Raw genomic sequence first — 24,358 nt, forward strand, 5'->3', positions numbered from 1 at the left:
ACTGGGCTTGTACACGCTGGAATTAAGGAGATTGAGAGGGGATCTGATTGAAACATATAAGATTATTAAGGGATTGGACAAGATAGAGGCAGGAAATATGTTCCAGATGCTGAGAGAGTCCAGTACCAGAGGGCATGGTTTGAGAATAAGGGGTAGGTCATTTAGGACAGAGTTAAGGAAAAACTTCTTCTCCCAGAGAGTTGTGGGGGTCTGGAATGCACTGCCTCGGAAGGCAGTGGAGGCCAATTCTCTGGATGCTTTCAAGAAGGAGCTAGATAGGTATCTTATGGATAGGGGAATCAAGGGATATGGGGACAAGGCAGGAACCGGGTATTGATAGTAGTTGATCAGCCATGATCTCAAAATGATGGTGCAGGCTCGAAGGGCCGAATGGTCTACTTCTGCACCTATTGTCTAAAGAGGGAGGCTGAACCTGCACAAGCCTTAATTGGGGGAAATGGGTGGTGGAAAGAGTCAGCATCTTAAATCTCTGAGCAGTAACCTGCTCAGTCTCGAGTGACCTGTCCTGGGCCTAACTCACTGACAGAATTACAAGGAAGAAGGAAGGTGAACGTGACCCAGTCTACAATGGGGGATCTGGCATGGAAAGACTCAATAGCTTTAATTCCCAGGGTGTTAACATCTCGGATGATCTAACTGGGCTCAGCTCACAAGGATGGCAGGCCAGTGTCTTTACTGTCTTAGTAGGTTCGGTTTGTCACCAACACTTTAACAAACTTCTACAGATCTTCTGTTGGAAAAGTCCTTATTGGTCACATCATGGTCTGAGATGGCAATTCATAAATGTAAGAAGCTGCAGAAAGTAGTACACCAGCCCAGTACATCTCAGACTAATCCCTCCCTGTCATCAGGAGTACCTACAGGAAGGGCTGAACAACTTCCACCATTGGAGATCCCTACTATCTTCTCACAGCTCCCATCGGGCAGGAGGTACAGAAGCCTGAAGTCCCACACCACCAGATTCAGGAACAGCGACTTCTCTTCAACCATTCGGTTCTTGAACCAACTGGCACAATTAGAAGCACCATCTCAGTACAGTAACACTGTGACCATTTTGTATCCATTGCAGTACTTGCTTTTGTTCTAATTGCATTCTCTCTTGTAAAATTATGTGTAATTTCTGCTTTTTGCACTTTGGTAAATTATTATTCTGTACTCTATTAGTTAAATCTGCACACTGCTAAGTGTGTTTTTAGATATTGCTGCTATAACGGAAGAATTTCCCACTCAGGATCAATAAAGTACTTATTATTAATTTTTTCTCTGTGAATGTTAAGTATCTGTTAACTGCTGCAAGGTCATTTTCCATTCGCTCTCTGCTCTCCCACCCTATTTCACCCCCTCGCCTCATCCCTCCCTCCTCTCGTATACTGCCCCCTCCCCTCCATCTAATCTCTCACTGCCTCCTTTCTCTCTTGCACCTGTCCAATCTCTGTCCCTTCCTCCCTCCCACCACGTCTCCTTCCCCTCTCTCTCATGCGTGTCTAATCTCTGTCTCCTTCCCCTCTCACACGCCCATCCAATCTCCCTCTGTCCCCTTCCTCACCATCTCCTTCCTCTCTCTCGCACCTGTCCAAACTCTCTCCATCCCCTCCCTCCCTGCGACCCCCCCCATCTCCATCCTCTCTCGCACCTGTCCAAACTCTCTCTGTCCCCTCCCTCCCTGCGAACCCCCCCCCCCCATCTCCATCCTCTCTCTCGTGTCTGTCCGATTTCTCTCTGTCCCCTCCCTCTCTCACGCCTGTGTAATTCAGGAATCACTGGGGTCAGGGAGAGTCCCAGAGGATGTGCAAATCTCAATTATAACACCCCAGTTTAAAGGGGGAGAATTATAAAAGGCTGGTAATGATCAGCTGGGTAGCCAGAACTCAGTAACTGGTTGAATTTTAGAGCCCATTATCAAGGGTGAAATTTTGGAGCATTTTGATAAAATAGGAAGATGCCAGCACAATCTCACCGGACCAATCTGGTGAAATTTTTTTGTATAGGTAATGAGCAGGAGAGCCAAAGGAGAGTCACTGGATGTTGTTTACTTGTATTTTCAAAAGGCCTTTGACAAAGTGGCGCACATCTGGCTACCAAACAAGCTGAGAGCCCATGGTATTAGAGGCAAGGTGCTAACATGGAGGCATTGGCTGACTGCGAGTGGGGAAAAAGGGGGGCCTTTTCAGGATGGCTGCCAGTGACTAGTTAAGTTTCACAGGGGGTCATTACTGGGTCTACAACTTTTTTAATGTAGATGTTAATGATTCCAGTGAAGGATCAATGGCATTGTGCATAATACACAGAAAGTGGAGAAATGGGGAGCATTGCAGCACAATTTGGGAGTGTGGGCAAAGAGATGGCAACTGGAACACAGTCTGGGGAAGTGTAGGGTTACAGATTGTGGCAGGAATAAAAGGCATAATAACACACAAAATGCTGGAGGAACTCAACAGGTCAAGAAGCAACTATGGAGAAGTTGATGTCACTTCTGATGAAGGGTCTCAACCTAAAATGTCAACCCATAGATGCTACCTGACCTGCTGAGTTCCTCCAGCATTTTGTGTGTGTTGCTCTAGATTTCAGTACCTGCAGAATCCCAGGTTAATAAAATGCAAAGACATTTTTTTACATGAGAAGCAAATTCAGAAATGGGAGGTGCTAAAATCTGCTTGGGTATCTCAGTTCAGGTTTCCCTCAAGGTTGACTTGCACATCAATTTGGTCTAAAGATGACAAGTGGAAGTTATTTAGAGATATATTGTGGAACAGGCCCTTCCAGCCTAACCAGCTGAGCCACTCCATTTAACCCCAGCCTAATCACAGGACAATTTAGATTCTAAATTGGATCGATTAGGCTTAAACTCACTGGAATTTAGAAGATTGAGGGGGGATCTTTTTGAAACATATAAAATTCTAAAGGGATTGGACAGGCTAGATGCAGGAAGATTGTTTCCGATGTCGGGGAAGTCCAGAACAAGGGGTCACAGTTTAAGGATAAAGGGGAAGCCTTTTAGGACCGAGATGAGGAAAATCTTCTTCACACAGAGAGTGGTGAATCTGTGGAATTCTCTGCCACAGGACACAGTTGAGGCTGGTTCATTGGCTATATTTAAGAGGAAGTTAGATATGGCCCTTGTGGCTAAAGGGATCGGGGGTATGGAGAGAAAGCAGGTACAGGGTTCTGAGTTGGATGATCAGCCATGATCATACTGAATGGCGGTGCAGGCTCAAAGGGCCGAATGGCCTACTCCACCTATTTTCTATGTTTCTATGACAATTTACATAGACCAATTAACCAACTAACCCATACAATCTTTGGAATGTGGGAGGAAACCCATACGGTCATGAGGAGAACGTACAGACAGCGGTGGGAATTAAACCCAGGTCGTTCACACTATATGCTAAACTCTACATTGCTGTGTCACTCACGTTAACATTGATTTAAAGAGGATGAATACTCCCTCGAATCCCACCATTCACAGGGTGTCCCCTAACCTTGTACACTGAGGTCCCTCTGTCCCTCGACACTCCCCACCATTCACAGCATGTGTCTTACCCTCATACACAGAGGTTCCCCTGCCCCTTGACACTCCTCACCATTCACGGCATGTGTCTTACCCTCATACACAGAGGTTCCCCTGCCCCTTGACACTCCTCACCATTCACGGCATGTGTCTTACCCTTATACACAGAGGTTCCCCTGCCCCTTGACACTCCTCACCATTCACGGCATGTGTCTTACCCTTATACACAGAGGTTCCCCTGTCCCTTGACACTCCTCACCATTCACAGCATGTGTCTTACCCTTATACACAGAGGTTCCCCTGTCCCTTGACACTCCTCACCATTCACAGCATGTGTCTTACCCTTATACACAGAGGTTCCCCTGTCCCTTGACACTCCCCACCATTCACAGCATGTGTCTTACCCTCATACACAGAGGTTCCCCTGTCCCTTGACACTCCCCACCATTCACAGCATGTGTCTTACCTTTATACACAGAGGTTCCCCTGTCCCTTGACACTCCCCACCATTCACAGCATGTGTCTTACCCTTATACACAGAGGTTCCCCTGTCCCTTGACACTCCCCACCATTCACAGCATGTGTCTTACCCTCATACACAGAGGTTTATTTCCTCTAATCGCCACGACCCCACGCCCCCCCAATTGGCTCCAGGACTGACTCAATCACCCATCCCTCTTGACTGGGGTTTCCAGGAGAGGGTGAATGAGGAGGGGTCTGCACTCACCTGTCACCCGATTACGACCCTCTCTATCTTTAGTCTCCTTCCGTGCTCTCAGACGAATGGCTTGGTTGTGATGAATCACTGTGGCCTCGATGGTCTGTATAATTTCCACCTCCTTCCGGGGGATGTAGGTTCCTGTTTCAGAGGTGGGTGTATGGTGAGAGGCAAAACATAACCAGTGTCAATGGAACAGAGAACATGCCAGTGCAGTACAGGCCCTTCAGACCATGATGTTCTGCCAACATTTTAACCTACATCAAGACCAATCTAACCCTTCCCTCCTATATGGCCCCTCCATTTTTCTTTCACCTATGTGCATATCAAAGGTACTGTTGTGTCTCTAATGTATCTGCCTCTGCCACCAGCCCTGGTAGTGTGTATGCACAGAAAACTTACCTCTGACATCATAAAATCATAAGAACCCCTTCCCCCGTATTCTTTTAAATTCCAGTGAATACAGGCTGCCAAACACTTCTCATATGTTAACCCCTTCATTTCTGGAATCATCCTTGTGAATCTCCTCTGGACTCTCTCCAATGACAACACATCCTTTCTGAGATATGGGGCCCAAAACTGTTGACAATACTCCGAGTGACCTGTTTTGTATCTTATAAAGGTTCAGCATGATCTTCTTGCTTTTATATTCTATTCCCCTTAAAACAAATGCCAACATTGCATTTGCTTTCTTTACCACAGATTCAACCTATAAATTAACCTTCTGGGAGTCTTGCCAAAGAACTCCTAAGTTCTGCATCTCTGATGTTTGAACCTTCTCCCCATCTAGATAATTGTCCACATTATTGTTCCTTTTACTAAAATGCATTATTATATATTTATCCACACTGGATTCCATCTGCCACATTTTTTCCCATTCTTCCAATTTGTCTGAATCTGGTTGCAATTGCATTGCTTCCTCAGCACTACCTACCCCTCCAACTATCTTCTGCAAACTTCGCCACAAAGTCATCAATTCCATTATCTAAACCATTAACAATGTGAAAAACCTGAGGTCCCAATACTGACCCCTGAGGGACACCACTACTCACTGGCAGCCAATCAGAAAAGGCCCCTTTTATTCCCACTCGCTGCCTCCTGTCTGTCAGCCATTCCTCTATCCATGCCAGTACCTTTCCTGTAACACCATAGGATTTTATCTTGTTAAGTAGTCTCATGTGTGGCATCTTGCCTTCTGAAAATCCAAGTAAATGACATCAACTACCTCTCCTTTATCTACCCAGCTTGTTACTTCCTGGAAGAACTCTAACAGACTTGTCAGGCAAGATTTCCCTTTACAGAAACGATGCTGACTTTGACTTATTTTATCATTAGTCTCCAAGTACCAAGATGGAGGTGGAGTTATGATGGCACTAATGATAACTCCTTTGCTTGCATCTTCGGAAACAGTTCTACTTCCATCTTTATTATCTTTATATTCACTTTCAAGGTTCTTTTGAAGACCCTGACCTGGAGTTACATGCTGACTTCGGTGCTTTGCGGGAATGGGACCCTTTCTAGGGATTTCAGGACCGGCTGTTGTTCGGCACACCAAAGGCTCAGTCTGAGAGGTGTCCTAGTGTTTGGAAGCCTAAGATCTTGGGGCTCTGGAGATGGGTGGATCAAGGATCAATGTCACGGCAGGAGATCCGTGTGTCGTCGGGGAGGCTGGAAAATCTTTCACTGTGGGCCCAAAGACCCGAGATCTTTACATCTTCGGGCACAGAGCTCATTAATAGTAATGAAACGGATTTTTTAACATCGTAATGACTCCCGCTCACTGTGAAAATGGGGGGCACCTCCCTCTCCCTTATTAGGGAGAGAGAGAACCTGTGGTTTGTTGAATGCCGGATGAAATGCGGTAGTCTTTGGGGTAACCGAAAGGTCTGTGTCTTTGCTACTGCCTAGCTCACGCTTGTGCTCGATAGTGGGTGTGCTTTTTGTTTTGCCGGTGGGGGGAGGAGGACTGTTGCTCGCTGCCACTTACGCGCGGGGGTGGGGGGACTTTGGGGTTCCAACATTTAACTGTTGTTCACTCTTTGGGGCACTTCTCCGTTTTTGTGGATGTTTTGCAAAGAAAAATCATTTCAGGATGTATATTGTATACATTTCTCTGACATTACTGTACAGTAAATTGAACCTGTGAACCTTTGAACCTCATCCTTAATAATAGACTCCAACACTTTCTCAACCATTGAGGTTAGGCTAACTGGCCAATAATTTCCTTTCTTTTGCTTTCCTCCCTTCTTAAAGAGTGGAGTGATATTTGCAATCTTCCAGTTCTCCAGGACCATGCCAGGATCAAGTAATTCTTGAAAGGTCATGACCAATGAATCGGGTACCTCTTCAGCAAACTCTCTCAGGACTCAGAAGTAGTCCATCTGGTCCAGGTGACTTATCCACCTTAAAACCTTTCAGTTTGCTTAGCACTTTTTCCTTTGTAATAGCAATGGCACTCACTCCTGCTCCCTGACACTCACGGACCTCTGGTACACTGCAAGTGTCTTCCACAGTGGAGACAGATGCAAAGAATCCAATAAGTTCATCTGCCAATTCTTTGTCCCCAATTACTACCTCACCAGCGTCATTTTTGAGTGGTCCAATATCAACTCTCACCTCCCTTTTACTCTTTATATAACTGAAAAAACTTTTGGTATCCTGCTTTATATTATTGGCTAGTCTGCCCTCATATTTCATCTTTTCCCTTCTTATAGCTTTTTAGTTGCCTTTTGTTGGATTTTAAAAGCTTCCCAATCATCCAACTTCCTACTCACTTTAGCTACTTTATATGCTCTTTCCTTGGCTTTTATGCAGTCCTTAACTTCCTTTGTCAGCCACGGTTGCCTACTCCTGCCATTTGAGAACTTCTTGCTTTGTGGGACATATCTATCCTGCACTTTGTGAACTATTTCCAGAAACTCCAGCCAGCTCTGCTCTGTACCAGTATCCTTTCCAATCCACCTAGGCAAGCTCCTCTCTCATGCTTCTATAATTCACTTTATTCCATTGTGATATAGTTACAATTCAACAAATTCCCTCTCTTGCAATCCGACATCAACCTGAATTTCCCAATCCCCTTGCATATTGAAGTCCCCCATTACAACTGTGTCATTACCTTTATTACATGCACTTTCCAGCTCCCTTTACAATCTCAACCCACATCTTGGCTACTAGTTGGAGGGCTACATATGATTCCCGTAATGTTTTTTTTACCCTTGCAATTTCTTACAAAGATTCAACAATCTCTGACCCTACGTCACCTCTTTCTAAAGATGTAATTCCATCTCTTACCAACAGAGCCACACCACTGCCTATCCCTTCCTGCCTGTCCTTTCAATACAATGTATATCCTTTGATGTTCAGCTCCCAGCTATGGCCATCTTTCAGCCACAACTCAGTGATGCCCATATGTCATATCGACCAATCTCAAATTGCGCTAGAAGTTCATCTACCTTATTCCGAATGGAACAAGTATCCAAATACAGCACCTTCAGTCGTGCATTTTACGCCCTTTTGAATTTTGCCTCTGTAGTACAAATTAACTCTTTACTCTGCCTGCATTTGTACCCAATCATTGCTTGTCCTTCCTTACATTCATGTTACATCCATCATCTATTTGTAAACCTGCTAGCTGATCCTCAGCTCTGTCATCCTGGTTCCCATCCCCTGCCATATTAGTTTTAACTACTCCCAACAGCTCTAATAAACTTGCCTGCAAGAATATTGGGCCCCCTTCAGATTCAAGTCCAACCCATCCTTTTTGTACAGGTCCCACCTGCCCCAGAACTCCCAATTATCCAGAGATCTGAATCCTGCCCCCACTCCAATTCTTCAGCCACTCTTTAATCTGCCACCTCACTCTACTCCTATCCTCACTGTCACGTGGCACAGGCAGCAATCCCGAGATTACTACCCTTGAAGTCCTGCTTCTCAGCTTCCTTCCTAACTCCCTGTGTTCTTTTTTCAGGACCTCCTCCCCTTTTCTACCTATGTCACTGGTACCAAATACATACCACGACTTCTGGCTGCTCACCCTCCCTTTTCAGGATATTGTGGACACGTCCAGAAACCTCTTGCACCCTGGCACCTGGGAGACAAGCTACCATCCATATTTCCTTTTTGCTTCCACAGAATTGAACCCTGTAACTGTTGCCATTACTTTCCTCCAAACACCTTAAAATTATGTTGTTGGCTAGAAAGAACTAAAATCCAGAAATCAGTGAAGAGGAATGAGGTAAGGAGAGTGGAACAGACAAAGGCAATGCTTTTGTTCTTGCCATGTGTTTGCAGGAATGGAGGCAACCATTTTGTGAGTGTTCATGCAGCAGCTGCCATTTTGTGAACTGTTTCTTGATCTGCTAAAGAACAAAAGCAATATTACTTATGTCAGAAGGCTGAACAGAGAGCCATAAAGCAATACTGTTTCTAGCCTTGGGCCACACCCATACAGATTAGATTACGATCAAGAGAATGCCTAGTCAGGGCAGACTCCTTTTCCTGGGCATTACCTTTCCCTATCTGTATGTTTATAGTGGGTGTGCACAGTTATTCAGTTGTGTAAATTCACATGCTTGTGAATTTAGCCAATAAAGGTAATTGTTGGTAAATGCAGACCCTCGCTGTGCCCAACTAGTCATTATTTTTAGGATTATTACCTGTAACTCTGCCCTCTTAAATTAGCCATTTCCACCTTGGAAAAAGGTCTCTACCAGTCCACTCTATCAATGCCTCTTATCACCTCTATCAAGTTGTCTCTTGTTGGATCAGGTGATACTGATCCAGAGGTTCTGTGGAAATCAGGAATGGTTATAAAACTTAATGCTTAAGACCACTTGATCAAGTGCTACAAGAACAAAGGACAAAGAAAGATAAAGAACTTGTGGCCGTTTCACACCCAGACAAAACAATGTTCCAGTGATAATACTTAATCTAAAAACTAGACAGATTGAAGTGGTGTGACACCTGCAGCTGAAAAACATCCAGAAAATAGTCAGCTATACATAATTAATAGAAAATTTACTCAACAATTACACATATATAGGTGTGAGACAGGGACACCTCTTTTTCCTTTATTAGGGAGAGAGAGCGCCTGTGGTATGTCGAATACTGGGTGAACGAGTAGTCTTTGGGGTAACTGCAAGTCTGTGTCTTTATTGTTGCTTTGCTCACACTTGAGTGCTCGGTGGCGGGTGCCGATGCTTTTTTTTGCTGGTGGGGGGAGGGGGGATTGTTGCTTTGCTGCCGCTTACATGTGGGAGGGGAGCTGGGGGTGACTTTGGGGTTCTAACATTTAACTGTAGGGCTCTCCTCCGTTCTCCTGGATGGTTACGAAGAAAAACCATTTCAGGATGTGTATTGTAAACATTTCTCTGACATTAAATGTACATTTGAAACCTTTGATTATATATAATCTCAATCAAGCATGGGAGAGGTAACCTACGGTGAAAATAACAATTCTACATCCTAATGCAACATGCATCCTCCTTCACTCCAAAAAAAATGTCCCAACAGCCTCTCCTCATAAGACACGCCCTCTAGTCCAGGCAGCAACTTGGTGAATCTCCTCTGCATCCCCTCTAAAGTTTCTACACTGTTCCTATAATGAGAAGGAGACCAGAACAGAACACAGCTGCAACATTGCCTCATGACTCTTGAACTCAATCCTCCTGCTACTGAAGACCAACACACCATACACCTTCTTAAACACTCTTCAACTTGCACAACAACTTTGAGGGATCGATGGATAGGGATGCCAAGACCACTCTGTTCCTTCACATTACTAAGAAACCTACAATTAATCCTGTATTCTGCCTTCAAGATCAACCTGTCAAAGTGAATCACCTCTCCCATTTTAACTCCATATCCCCCTACACATCTCCTATCCGTGTACCAGTCCAAGTACCTTTTAAATATTGTTAATGTAGCTACCACAACCACTTCCTCTGGCCTTCTGGCCACATACACCTGTTCTTGTGATATCCTTTGATGCCCTGACTGATAAGACCAGAACAGAACTGAATTCAGTACTCCAAGCTTGGCCTAACCAGAGTTTATAAAGCTGAAATGTAACTTCCTGACCCTTGAGCTCAGTGCCTTGACTAATGAAGGCAGGTGTGCCGTACACCTTCCTTACCACCCTGTCAGCTTGTGTGGCCACCTTCATAGAGCTGTGGACATAGAACCAGGATCCCTCTGTATGTCAACACTGTCATTAATCTTGCCCTGTCACTTTACATTTGAACTCCCAAAGTGTAACACCTCACACTGTCTGGGTTAAACTCCAGCAGCTATTTCTCCCTCTGTATTTCCAGAGTGTGGGGGGGGGGGGGGGGGGGGATTTGTGTACCTGGCCCCTCGAAGAGCCATTCGTCACCAGCCACGTGTTTCTCTCCCGATTCATCCTCGAAATCCAGCAAGGCCACGAGGTGAAGGGCTGTGTTGGTCCTCACTACCTGCAGTGGGGTGGCTCCCTGTAATGGTGAGAAGGATGAGCACAGGAGGTGGTATGGGGGGGTTTAGGAGAAAGGGGAGGGCAGAGGATAGAGGGTGGTGGCTGGGCAGCGGAGAGGACAATCATGGTGGACAGAGATGAAGAGGGAAGGGGAAAGGAGAGGTGTTCAGGCGGCACCCACCTGGCCCAATTCTTCTCCCGGATACAGGGGGAAAGGGTCCTGAGCCAGCCGCACCTCCTGGTCACCATGCTTCAGCCGGACCTGGCCAAAACTGTCCAACAGCGGCCTCTGCTCATCATCCCGGACCACAGGGTTGACCACCACACAGTAGTGACGTGGAGGGACCGTCACCATACGTGCCGGGGCAAACAGAACTCTGGGGAGGGGGGCAGAACAAAATTGTAGAGTTTGAAATAATTTAGCTTCCTCAGTGACAATCAACACAATGAAATGTGTGTTGCCCACTGCTCTACTCTCAAGACCCATGACCATGGCTAGGTACAGTTCAAATAGTATCTATAAATCTGCCACCCTCCTCCTCCCACAACCACTCCTCCAAACCTTCCTCCCTCCACTCCCCTCCAAACCCCCCTCCCTCTCCCCACTCCACTCCAACTTTATTGCACTTTCCTGTAGCACAACTCCCACACCTCACCCCACTGCACCCCCTTCCACAACTCCCTCCAAACCAACCCCCCACTCATTCAAAACATGCCCCTGCCAATTCCTCCCTCTCCGACCTCTCATTGTCCTGCCGGATGTAGGTTTTTGGTCCGATCTCCACACGGGCCACGTTGCTGTTCTGATCCAGAATGTGGATGTAGTGATAGGGGGCAATACGGATAATCGATTCCTCTGCCATGCTCGTCCGTGACCTGGTGGAGGGGCACAGTGAGACAGCATAACACAACTCCCCACCTCCCTCGTCTCCATCAGCCCTAACCTTCCCTACACACCTCCCCGTCTCCGTCAACCCCTCCCTCCCCTACACTTCTCCCCGTCTCCATCACCCTCTCCCTCCCCGTCTCTATCATTCCCTCCCTCCTCAACCCTGTCCCCATTTCCATCACCCACTCCCTCCCCAAAACCCCTTCCTGTCTCCTACACCCACCCATCTCCTGTACCTACTCCCACCCCTACACCCTACCCTCATCCCCTCTCCATCCCTCCCCTACACCCCACCGTCTCCTTCAGTCCCTCTCTCCCCTACATCCCTCCATCAGCATCTCCTGCCCCTACAACCCTCCTAATCTCCATCACCACTCCCTGCCCATCTTTGTCACCCCTTGCTCCCTGCACCTGTTCCCATCACTCTCTCCTTCACCTACACCCCTCCCTGCCTCCAGCACCCTCTCCTACACCTCTGTCTCCATCACTCCTTCTCCCCTACACTGCTCCCAATCGCCCTCACTCCCTCCCTACACCCCTCCCCATCTCCCTCACTTCCTCCCCTACACCCCTCCCCATCTCCCTCACTTCCTCCGCCACACCCCTCCCCATCTCCCTCACTCTCTCCCCTTCCATCTCCTCATCCCCGGTGGAGAATGCAAATGCAATGTTTGAATTCATTTCAAGAGGGTTAGAATGTCTTTGGCCTGAGGCTGGTGAATCTGTGGAATTTATTGCCATGGATGGCTGTGGGGGGCATGTCACTGGGTATATTTAAAGTGGAAGGTGATATGTTCTTTGTTAGTCAGGGTGTCAAAGTTTACAGGGAGAAGGCAAGAGAGTGGGGTTGAGAGGGATAATAAATAATAAATCAGTCATTATGGAATGGCGGAGCAGACTCAACGGGCCGAATGGCCTAATTAGCACCGGAACAGTCCCATCGGCCCAAAATGTCGTACTGAACCAATTAATAATCAATTGGCTAACTAAAGTAATCTGTTGTGCCTACACAATGTTCATATCCTTTCATTTTCCTCATCCTCACGTGCCTATCCAAATGTCCCTAATGTTTCTGCCTCTACACCAGCCCAGGCACCCACCACTCAGTGGGTATAAACCTGCCCTTACATCTCCTTTGAAATTACCCCCCCTTACCTTAAATGCATGTCCTCTGGTATTAAATTTGTCCCCTGTGGGGGACAAGATACTCCCTCTCTACTCTAGCAGTGCTCCTCCCGATCTTATAAACCTCGATCGGAATCTCAGCCTCCGTCCTCCAGAAAAAACAACCCAAATTTCTCCAACCTCTCCTTACAGCTCACACCCTCAAATCCAGGCAGCATCCTGCTGAACCTCTTCTGCATCCTCTCCAAAGCCCCCACCTGTACTGTAATGGGGGGGGGGGCGACCGGAACCGTACGCAATATTCCAGATACAGCCTAGTTAGATATTTATAAAACTGCAATTTATCTTTCCAACTCAGCGTCTTGACTAATAAAGGCAAACATGCTCCCCGTCAACCTGCAACATTCTACTTCAACGTCTTCTGTTCCAGAGAAAGCTTGGGGAAGGGCAGCAGACTCGAGCAGTTCCCTCCCCTGTCCAACACCCACTGCCCTCCCTCTGCGACCAACCTTCTCCTCTCCCACACGCAAATTCCCTGTTTGTTCTTGGCTGCCAAAGCAACCATCTTACCAAACAGTAAACACATGAGATTGTGCAGGAAACGCTGGAGATGCTCAGCAGGTGAGGCAGTGTCATCAGTCGGTTTAGTCCTGATGAAGGGTCTCATCCGGAAACATCGACTGTTTATCCCGTTCCATCTCTGGAGCCAGACTTGCTGAGTTTCTCCAGCGATTTGTGTGTGTGTTGCGGAACGGGAGGCCCGGTGTCAGCTTCCTCTTCCTGTTTGCATCCCGACCGAGTTGTGGGAATGATGAGGGAGACGCAGAGTGGATGGGAAATTGTCAGGAAACGGGGGGTCCCGTTGGCTGTTTGTCCACTGTCGTCCTGTCTTCAGCTGCTTCGCTGATCTTAGGGTGCGATGGGATCTTACCGTAACCCCGCACCGGCAAGAAAAACGAGTCACCGAGGAATCCACTCGTAGGTTTGCGAACTCACTGCCCCGGTGCCTGCGAGTCCAGTCACTCCCACTTCACATCACGTCCCGCCCCGCATCTGAGAAATTTGACGCAAATTAGGCCTCACCCCTCCTCCTCCTCCGGAGTCCGACACTGTCAATTTTAACGCTCCGGGTGCTAGCCTGATCCAAACGAAACTCAGGCTGCGGCGGGTCGGGGGCCACCTCCCAAACTACCCCACGGCTGGGAAACCCACCCACAGACCCCAAGCAGCCACTCAGCCCGTCTAGACCAGCATGGAGGGTTAGGACGGGAGCTGTGTGGTTTGGTGGAATGGTGACCCAGGGATAAACTTTCCGGGCTCTACATTCCTGTACTCCCCTCCCTCCGTTCACCTTTATTTCTATTCCAAATGACCCCCACCCTCACGTCTCCGCCCCTGTAAACCTCAATGCCTCCCTCACCCCTCTAACTCCCCCCAAACCTACCCTCACATCTAACCAACATCTCCCTCCCCACCCCCTCTCACCAACTCTCCCTTCTCGCACCCCCCCCCCCCCGCTTGTCTGTCACCCTCTCTGTCCCCTCCCGATCTCCAACACCCCCTATAATGGGGAAGCCTTGGACCAGAGGGCACAGCCTCAGAATAGAGGGACGGCCCTTTACAACAGAAATTAGGAATTTCTTTAGCCAGAGGGTGGTGAATCTGTGGAATTCATTGCCACAGTCAGCTATGGAGGCCGGTCATTGGGTATATTTAATGCAGAGGGTGATATGTTCTTGATTAGTCAGGGTATCAAAGGTTACATGGAAAAGGCAGGTGATTGAGGTTGAGAGGGAGAATAAATCACAATAGACAATAGGTGCAGAAGTAGACCATTTGGCCCTTTGAGCCTGCACCGCCATTCTGAGATCATGGCTGATCATCTACTATCAATACCCGGTTCCTGCCTTGTCCCCATATCCCTTGGTTCTCCTATCCATAAGATACCTATCTAGCTCCTTCTTGAAAGCATCCAGAGAATTGGCCTCCACTACCTTCCGAGGCAGTGCATTCCAGACCCCCACAACTCTCTGGGAGAAGTTTTTCTTTAACTCTGTCCTAAATGACCTACCCCTTATTCTCAAACCATGCCCCCTGGTACTGGACTCTCCCAGCATCTGGAACATATTTCCTGCCTCTATCTTGTCCAATCCCTTAATAATCTTATATGTTGCAATCAGATCCCCTCTCAATCTCCTTAATCCCAACGTGTACAAGCCCAGTCTCTCTAACCTCTCTGCGTAAGACAGTCCGGACATCCCAAGAATTAACCTCGTGAATCTACGCTGCACTTAACCCTGGAGGCCAAAACTGTACACAATACTCCAGGTGTGGTCTCACCAGGGCCCTGTACAAGTGCAAAAGAATTTCCTTGCTCTTGTACTCAATTCCCTTTGTAATAAAGGCCAACATTCCATTAGCCTTCTTCACTGCCTGCTGCACTTGCTCATTCACCTTCAGTGACTGATGAACAAGTACTCCTAGATCTCTTTGTATTTCTCCTTTACCTAACTCTACACCGTTCAGATAATAATCTGTCTTCCTGTTCTTACTCCCAAAGTGGATAACCTCATACTTATTCACATTAAACGTCATCTGCCAAGTATCTGCCCACTCACCCAGCCTATCCAAGTCACCCTGAATTCTCCTAACATGTCACACTGCCACCCAGCTTAGCATCATCAGCAAACTTGCTGTTATTCTCAATGCCCTCATCTAAATCATTTATGTAAATCGTAAACAGCTGTGGTCCCAATACCGAGCCCTGTGGCACCCCACTAGTCACCACCTGCCATTCCGAGAAACACCCATTCACCGCTACCCTTTGCTTTCTATCTGCCAATCAGTTTTCTATCCATGTCAATGTCTTCCCCCCGATGCCCTGAGCTTTGATTTTACCCACCAATCTCCTATGTGGGACCTTATCAAATGCCTTTTGAAAATCGAGGTACACTACATCCACTGGATCTCCCTTGTCTAACTTCCTGGTTACATCCTTGAAAAACTCCAATAGATTAGTCAAGCATGATTTGCCCTTGGTAAATCCATGCTGGCTCGGCCCAATCCTATCACTGCTATCTAGATATGCCACTATTTCGTCTTTAATAATGGACTCTAGCATCTTCCCCACTACTGATGTTAGGCTGACAGGACGATAGTTCTCTGTTTTCTCCCTCCCTCCTTTCTTAAAAAGTGGAATAACATTAGCCATTCTCCAATCCTCAGGAACTGATCCTGAATCTAAGGAACATTGAAAAATGATTACCAATGCATCCGCAATTTCCGGGGCCATCTCCTTTAGTACCCTAGGATGCAGACCATCTGGACCTGGGGATTTGTCAGCCTTCAGTCCCATCAGTCTTCTCATCACCGTTTCCTTCCGAATGTCAATCTGTTTCATTTCCTCTGTTACCCTATGTCCTTGGCCCATCCATACATCTGGGAGATTGCTTGCGTCTTCTCTAATGAAGACAGATCTAAAGTACTTACTAAATTCTTCTGCCATTTCTGTTTCCCATAACAATTTCACCCAATTCATTCTTCAAGGGCCCAACATTGTTCTTAACTATCTTCTTTCTCTTCACGTAACTAAAAAAGCTTTTGCTATCCTCCTTTATATTCCTGGCTAGCTTGCGTTCGTATCTCATTTTTTCTCCCCGTATTGCCTTTTTACTTAAGTTTTGTTGTTCCTTAAAAACTTCCCAATCATCTGTCCTCCCACTCACCTTAGCTCTGTCATACTTCCTTTTTTTAAAAAAAAATGCTATGCAATCTCTGACTTCCTTTGTCAACCACTGCAGCCCCTTTCCCCCCTTTGAATCCTTCCTTCTCCGGGGGATGAACTGATTTTGCACCTTGTGCATAATTCCCAAGAATACCTGCCATTGCTGTTCCACTGTCTTTTCTGCTAGGATATCCTTCCATTTAACTTTGGCCAGCTCCTCCCTCATGGCTCCATAGTCTCCTTTGTTCAACTGCAACAATGACACCTCCGATCTGCCCTTATCCTTCTCAAATTGCAGATAAAAACTTATCATATTATGGTCACTACCTCCTAATGGCTCCTTTACTTCAAGATCACTTATCAAATCCTGTTCATTACACAAGACTAAATCCAGAATAGCCTTGTCCCTGGTCGGCTCTCATACAAGCTGTTCCAAGAATGCATCCCGTAGGCACTCTACAAACTCACTATCCTTGGGTCCAGCACCAACCTGATTCTCCAATTCACCTGCATGTTGAAATCCCCCATAACTACTGTGACATTACCTTTGCCACATGCCAATGTTAACTCCCTATTCAACTTGCACCCAATATCCATGCTACTGTTTGGTGGCCTGTAGACAACACCCATTAGGGTCATTTTGCCCTTATTGTTCCTCAGTTCTATCCACACAGACTCCACTTCTCCTGATCCTATGTCCCCCCTTGCAAAGGACTGAATCTCATTCCTCACCAACAGGGCCACCCCACCCCCTCTGCCCACATTTCTGTCCCTACGATAGCATGTATACCCTTGTACATTCATTCCACAATGGTGGAATGACTGCAGACTCTATGAGCTGATTGGCCTAGCAAGAACAGTATAGCACAGGAACAGGCCCACAATGTTATGCACAACCAATTAAGTTAGTAATCATTGGCCAAATAATCTCTTCTGCCTACACTATGTCAATATCTCTCCCCCTCTTCCTTCCCTCTCAAAGTTCACAGTAAATTTATTTTCAAAATACCTATACGTCACAGTATTCTACTCTGAAATTCATCATCTTACAATAGAATCAATGAAAAACTACACACAGACAACCAACATGCAAGGAAGACAAACTGTGCAAATACAAGAAAAATAAATAAGTAATAAATATCAAGACCATGAGTTGTCGAGGCAAGCCTTGAACATGAGTCCATAGGTTGTGCAATCTGTTCAGAGTTGGGGTGAGTGAAGTTATCCCCTGATGGTCGAGGTTGTTCCTGAACCTGGTGGGGTGAGACCTGAGGCTCCTGGACCTCCTTCCCAAGCAGTGAGAAGAGAGCACGTCCTGGGTGGTGTGGGTCCCTGATGATGGATGCTGCATTCCTGCAAAAGTATTCCATGTTGATGTGCTCAAGGGTGGGGTGGGCTTTGCCCGTGATGGACTGGGCTGTAGCCACTGTGTTTTTGTAGTCAATGGCTTTGCTGTTTCCACACCCGGCTCCGAAGCAGCCACCACGTATCTGTAGGAGTTTGACAAAGTTTTAGATGTTATGCCAAATCTCCACAAACTCCTAAGGAAATAGAGGCACTGTCATGCCTCCTTCGTAATGACACATACGTGATGGGCCCAGAACAGGTCATCTGGAATAGTAACCACTCCCTCTCTTCTTGACCCTCTCCACCTCTGATCCTCCGACGAGGGCTGGCTCATGGATCTTCAGTCTCCTCCTCCTGAAGTCAATGATCATCCCCTTGGTCTTGCTGATGTTGAGTGAGAGGTCGTTACTGTGGTACCACTCAGCCAGATTTTCAATCTCCCTCAATGCTGGTGTCGTTGGCCAACTTGAATATGGTATTGGAGCCATCTCACTCACACTTCCCTCTTTCCCCACCCCTCCGAACTCAGTAACAACGCCAATCTCTGAGTGACAAAGGGATTTATTAACCAGTTGCTCCACACGCCGTATCCTCGGGTCCCCGAAGAGGGTTGAAGATGGCTCCCCACCTCCCCCAGAACCTGTCATCCCCTTGATTTTGCCCATCCCTCTCTGGGATTGCCAAGGGTGGGGCCACTACCCCCCCCCCAATAGCCAGGGTTCCTTCCCTCCTTCATACACTTTCCATCCCTCTATCTCCCTCTCTCCTCCCCTCCGACACCAACTCCATCCCTCTTTAGCTCCAAATCTTCCACCCTGATCCCCCCTCCTTGATGTACTCCTTCCCTCTCTCCCCCTCCGACCCTCTCCATCCTCATCCTTTCTCTCTCACTCTCCACCTCTCACCCACCCAACACTCCTTCACTCTCCCTCCTTGCCACACTCCTCTCCATCCCGAGCCCCTCCCTCTCTCCCTGACACACTCTCTTTAATCCTGTCTGTCACATGCCCTCACCCTCCTTCTCTCTCCCTCCCACTCCCTGTCACACTATTCCTCTCTCTCTCTCCCTCCCTCCAATACACTGCTTCCCTTTCTGACCCCCTCCCCCCGATACTCACCATCCCCCCCCCTCATCCTCACCCTTTTTGCCAGGAGGAGGAGGTTTGGAGGTCTTACCCCTCACCCATTCTCACCACGATTGTTAGGGTGGTGTGAATCCTTAGGCACTGGCTCCTCCCTCAGACAGTGCTGGGGGGGGGGGGGGTGTCTGGGTCTCTCTCTCTCTCCCCCCCACAACCCATCATTCGGCCTTGTCCCTACACGAATCCAGCTGCTCATGGTCATCCCGCTGGTCGATCTGGGCCACATCCTGGGCTGCGGATACCATCTGGACCAGGTTGATTAGGGTCTTGGTCACCGAGACGGGGGCAGTGAGCCAGACCAGGAGACGGACCCATCCCAGAGCCAGTCCTACAACTGTGGGGGAGAGACAGGATGTCAGGTAGGGACACAGGAGAGTGTGTGACAGAGAGAGAGGGGGTGGGAGAGGCTGGGGAGAGTGTGTGACAGGGTGAGGGAATGTAAGAAATGGGGGGTTGTGGGGATAGAGTGTGAGACAGGGAGAGAAGGAGTGTGCGAGATGAGAGATTGTGTGTTACACAGGGGGAGGGAGTGTGAGAGACAGGGAGACGGGGGAGAGCACATGAGATGTGAGACCATAAGACAAAGGAGCAGAATTAGGCCATCTGGCCCATCAAGTCTGCTCCACCATTGAATCATGGCTGATCATTTTTTTCCCTCCTCCTCAACCCCAGTCCCTGGCCTACTCCCCATAACCTTTGATGCCATGTCCAATTAGGAACCTATCAATCTCTGCCTTAAATACACCCAATGACCTGGCCTCCACAACTGCACATGGCGACAATTCCCACAAACTCACCACCCTTAGGTTAAAGACATTTCTCTGTATCTCTGTTTTGAAAGGACATCCTTCTATCCTGAGGCTGTGCCCTCTTGTCCTGGACTCTCCCACCATGGGAAACATCATTTCCACATCTACCCCATCTAGGCCTTTCAACATTTGAAAGGTTTCAATGAGATCCCCCCCTTATTCTTCTGAATTCCAGCAAGTACAGACCCAGAGGCAACAAATGTTCCTCGTATAATAACCCTTTCATTACCGGAATCTTCCTTGTGAACCTCCTTTGGACCTTCTTCAATGCCAGTACATCTTTTCTAAAATGAGGAGCCCAAAACTGTTAGCAATATTGAAGGTGAGGCCTCACCAGTGCCTTATAAAGTCTCAGCATCACATCCCTGCTCTTGTATTCTAGACCTCTTGAAATGAATGCTAACATGGCATTTGCCTTCCTCACCACCGACAAGTTAACCTTCAGGGTGTTCTGACAAGGACTCCCAACTCCCTCTGCATCTCAGATTCCTGGATTTTCGCTCAGTTTAGAAAATAATCCAGATATTTATTTCTACTTCCAAAATGTATTTTATTTGCCACTTCCTTGCCCACTCTCCTAATCCAAGTCCTTCTGCATCCTACCTGTTTCCTCAACACTACCTGCTCCTCCACCAATCTTCATATCATCTGCAAACTTGGCAGCAAAGCCATCTACTTCATCATCTAAATCATTTATATGCAGCGTAAAAAAAAGTGGTCCCAACACCGACCCCTGCGGAACATCACTAGTCACAGGCAGCCAACCAGAAAAGGATCCTTTTATTCCCACTCGCTGCCTCCTACCAATCAGCCAATGCTCTAACCATGTTAGTAACTTTGCTGTGATACCATGGACTCTTAACTTGGTAAGCAGCCTCATGTGTGGCACCTTGTCAAAGGCTTCTGAAAGTCCAAATATACAACATCAACTGCATCCCCTTTATCTATCCTACTTGTAATTTCCTCAAAGAATTCCAACAGGTTCATCAGGCAGGATTTTCCCTGAAGGAAACCATGCTGACTTTGTCCTATCTTTTCCTGTGTCACCAAGTACTCCATCACCTCATCCTTAACAATTGACTCTAACATCTTCCCAACCACTGAGGTCAGGCTAACTGGTCTATAATTTCCTTTCTGCTGCTTCCTTCTTTCTTAAAGAGTGGAGTGACATTTGCAATTTGCCAGTCCTCTGAGGCAGCATGTGAGACAGGCAGATGGGGAAGTGTGTGACACAGAGAGGGAATGTGAGAGACAGGAGAGTGTGTGTCACAGAGAGAGAGGGAGATGGGGGACAGTGTGTGACACAGAGCGAGGGAGTGTGTGAGATGGGAATCAGACAAGGGGAGGTAAACACAAACAACATGTACAAACAAGCTGGATGAATTCAGCAGGTTGGGCAGCATCCGTTGAAATGAGCAGTCAACGTTTCGGGTTGGGACCCTTTGTCAGGACAAGGGGAGGCGATTCACTGATGGGACAGATCAATCAGACACTCAGCCTAAGAAAATTTGGAGGGAGGGGGGTGGCTGGGTCTTTGATTATGCTGGCTGCAGACAAAGCTTGTAAATAGGAGGCTGCCGTGCTGAGCAGCGAGTACAATGCTCCGTGGTTTCTGTGGCCGGGCCGGGCCACATCTGGACAAGATAATTTTGGGAAACAGGACGAGGGAGAGCAGAAGAAGGATTGTGACTGGAATTCAGATGCACTGATGTTCCGAAGGATATTGGATGAGACAGACTTACCTGTGGGACCTTCAGTGAAGTACAACACGTAGAGCAGCAGGTAAAACAACTCATTCCCTGCACACATCAGGAACAGCACAGTCTGTAGGAGAGAGAGAACAAGAGACCAGACAACACTCAGAGAAATCCAGGCACGAGGGGGTGCGATAGGCAGGGCAAGAGATTGGGGGGGGGGGGGGAAGCAAAGGAAACAGGGAGGGGCATAGGGTGTGAGATTATCAGGGGAACAGGCTGAGTGGAGGGAAGCGAGACAGCGGAGACACGAATAGGAGAGCAGAGGGGCAACAGAGATGGGGAGGGCTGTAGAAGAGGAACAGGGTGACAGAGACAGGGAAGGGTGTAGGGGAGGGAAGGGGTGACGGAGATGGGGAGGGATGTAGCGGACGGAGAGGGTGACAGAGATGGGGAGGGGTGTGGGGATGGAGGGGGTGACAGAGATGGGGAGGGATGTAGGGGAGGGAGGGGAAGGGGTGTCGGAGACCGGGAGGGAGGGGAGGGGGTGATGGAGTCGGGGAGGTTTCACCTACCCTACTGGAGTAGTAGTAATGCAAGATACGATTCCCATCGCGGTCGATCAGCTTGTGGCTGGTGGATCCCCGAATGTTGACACTGTTGGACAGAGTGTGAAGACAGAAGGGAGGGTGAGTCGATTCCCTGACCCACTCCTGAGACCCACCCATCTCCCCACTCACACCTGACACATCACTGGGTGAGAGGGATAGTGGGGCTATGGGGAGGGGAATGAGGGAGAGTCTCGGGATTACAATGGGGTTTCAAGAGTTGGGATGCAATTGTGCCCTCCTTCCCCTTCCTCACCCCACCTCGTCAGGAACCCCCTGCCACAAACCCTCTCCCCTCCCTCCTCACCTACACTCCACAGCACCTTTCACCCTCCCTTCCCAAACCACTGAACTCTCTGCCTCCACACTTTCGCATAACCTCCCCCACTTCTCCCCTGCCCTGCCTGTACCTGTACATGTGGGCCCAGTGGCTGGCGATGTCGATGGCAGCGCTGAGCTGCAGGCCGAGTGTGTACGATGGGTACAGGACGCTCAGTTGCATCAGCAGACACAGGGTGGAGCAGCGGTCTGTCAGCATGTCCAACACTGCGCCCAGACGGCTGCCTGTGAGGCAAGGGACAGAACTGTGAGGGTGTGGGAGAATAGAAGCAGAGAGAAAGGAGGAAGGTGAGGTTCGGGAGGAAGGAAGAGGAAACCAGAGGGGCAAATGAGTGGGTCAGACTGGGTTCACAAAGTTCAGGGGGGTTAGGGAGGTTCAGACAACAGGGTCAAGGGGTACAGTAAAGGATCTGAGGTCAGAGATCAAGGAAATCATTGTCAGAGTTCAGAGGGTTCAGGAAAGTTGGGGACAGGTGGTTGAGGGAAGCTGGAGGTCAGGGAGGCTGAAGTTTGGAATCAAAGGGTCAGGGTCAGAGGGCTCCAGAAAGGTCAAAGAGGTCAAAGGTCAGGTTTCTGTTGAGATCAGGTGGGTGATTAAGAGGTTGGGGGTGAGATCAATGGGTCTGTGGAATTTTTTGGGGGGCAGAATCAAGTTTCAGGGTAGGTCAGAAGTTAGGGGAGGTTGGGGTTCAGGGTTGGAAGAAGTTGGGGAGTCAGGATTTAGCAGAGCTTGCAGGTCAGAATGTTTAGAAATTGGAGATGATGGTTAAGAGGAGGAAGGAGGTCACATTTTGAGGAAGTTATTGAAGATCTTTGGCCAGGGTTTAGGGTGATTGGAGTCTGTCAGGGGAGGATAAGATTGATGGGGAAGTCACAAGGTCACAGTTCAGGTGGAGCTTTGGGAGGTCAGGGGTCAGGTCTGGGTCAGGTCGGAGGTCAGGTGACCAAACTTACACTGATTGAGTAGGCGGGCTGCGTATCCATCGAAAGCATCAAGCAAGGCGCTGCCCAGGTAACAGCAAACAGCTGGAAGCGGGGACCTCGGCATCAGCCACAGGGAGAGGAGCAACAGCACGATCCGTGCATAACCTGTGGGGAGACAGAGGGGTCACAGCCAAGTGGGTAGGATGCCAGTGTCCCTGGGAGAGAAGGGAATAATAGGGATCTTTCTATGATCGGGTTACAAAGCAAGATCCCAGGGCAAAGTCTGCAGAGGGGGATCTTTGTGTGTTGGGGGGGTTTACAGAGAAAGATCCCAGGACAATCGGGGTTCTGTGACCCCGTCCACCCAACGATCCTAACCCCATGATTGATGCGTCCGGTCCCACTCATCCGCCCTGGCCCCGCCCACCGGCGTAATTCTCACCAATCAGGTTGGGCACGAACAGGAAAACGTTGGCCATGGAGGTGGCGGTGGAGTAACGTCAACGTGGTGTCAGAGGGCAGGCAGAAGGGTCACCCCCCGCTTCGGCAACAGAGCCTACCGACGTCCCCGGGGCGCTCGGACCGCCTCTGCAGAGCTACAATGGCCGCCGCCATTTATAAAGCCAGGGTCAGGAGGACTGCACCACCAACTCCTAGTGCATGGGGGGAATCCCGATCCCGTGTGGGAGCAGGTCCCTCTCACCGGGTGAGATGTTTATATCGATGCCATACGACAGAAGTTGAGATTCTCTTTGGGGATGTAAACCTGGACTCCTTCCAGAGAATCGCTCTCCTCAGCCCCTGTTCGCCAAATGGAAAGTTCCTCCTCCCCCTCCCCCAATCTGGGCGCGTCTATTCGCCGCCCCGGATGCGGGGGGGGGAGGGCCTGTTCCAACTGTAACCCCCGCGACTCGGACCATTCGTCCCGTCCGGTCTCTGCCGACCCAGATTCCCATCAGCCCGCGTTAGGCCCAATTCCCTCTGAGTGTCTTTTAAATGCTGTTAAGATGCATACTTTATTGATCCCAAAGAAAATGACAGTGTCACAGTAGCATAACA

At 48.5% G+C, this 24,358-nt stretch overlaps 2 protein-coding genes across 3 annotated transcripts in view; both read right to left on the reverse strand.

The window, feature by feature from the left end:
- The window catches only part of mvp (major vault protein), a 45,879-nt gene extending 32,085 nt beyond the window's left edge, over window positions 1–13,794 (reverse strand). Inside the window, exons 1-5 of one of the 2 annotated variants that reach the window (XM_073033512.1) lie at window positions 13,644–13,794; window positions 11,440–11,574; window positions 10,880–11,075; window positions 10,594–10,717; window positions 4,257–4,388 (exon numbers count right to left, since the gene is read on the reverse strand). In XM_073033512.1, coding sequence (XP_072889613.1) covers window positions 4,257–4,388; window positions 10,594–10,717; window positions 10,880–11,075; window positions 11,440–11,561 — 574 coding nt within the window. In that variant the 5' untranslated portion in view covers window positions 11,562–11,574; window positions 13,644–13,794. Of the gene's footprint in view, window positions 1–4,256; window positions 4,389–10,593; window positions 10,718–10,879; window positions 11,076–11,439; window positions 11,575–13,282; window positions 13,595–13,643 lie in introns of those variants that run through there. The other variant, XM_073033513.1, reaches the window with a different exon arrangement.
- A 4,532-nt stretch (window positions 13,795–18,326) lies between these two features.
- cdipt (CDP-diacylglycerol--inositol 3-phosphatidyltransferase (phosphatidylinositol synthase)) lies at window positions 18,327–24,091 on the reverse strand. Its single transcript, XM_073034114.1, has 6 exons — window positions 23,742–24,091; window positions 23,330–23,464; window positions 22,447–22,600; window positions 22,004–22,085; window positions 21,477–21,558; window positions 18,327–19,259 (listed from the first exon to the last, which is right to left on the reverse strand). Exons 1-6 carry the CDS (start codon window positions 23,776–23,778, stop codon window positions 19,084–19,086), a joined length of 666 nt encoding a protein of 221 aa, XP_072890215.1. The 5' UTR covers window positions 23,779–24,091; the 3' UTR covers window positions 18,327–19,083.
- Between the last annotated feature and the right edge of the window lie 267 nt (window positions 24,092–24,358).

Source organism: Hemitrygon akajei, chromosome 31 (genome assembly GCF_048418815.1).
Source record: "Hemitrygon akajei chromosome 31, sHemAka1.3, whole genome shotgun sequence".
Lineage (NCBI taxonomy): Eukaryota > Metazoa > Chordata > Chondrichthyes > Myliobatiformes > Dasyatidae > Hemitrygon > Hemitrygon akajei.

Bases quoted from the DNA above. Each gene is read 5' to 3' on its own strand.
- cdipt (XM_073034114.1), bottom strand. From the start codon at position 23,778: ATGGCCAACGTTTTCCTGTTCGTGCCCAACCTGATTG. The intron at 23,465-23,741 runs GTGAGAATTACG...GTCTCCCCACAG, and splicing joins GTTCGTGCCCAACCTGATTG to GTTATGCACGGATCGTGCTG. The intron at 19,260-21,476 runs GTAAGTCTGTCT...TCTCCCCCACAG, and splicing joins CTTCACTGAAGGTCCCACAG to TTGTAGGACTGGCTCTGGGA.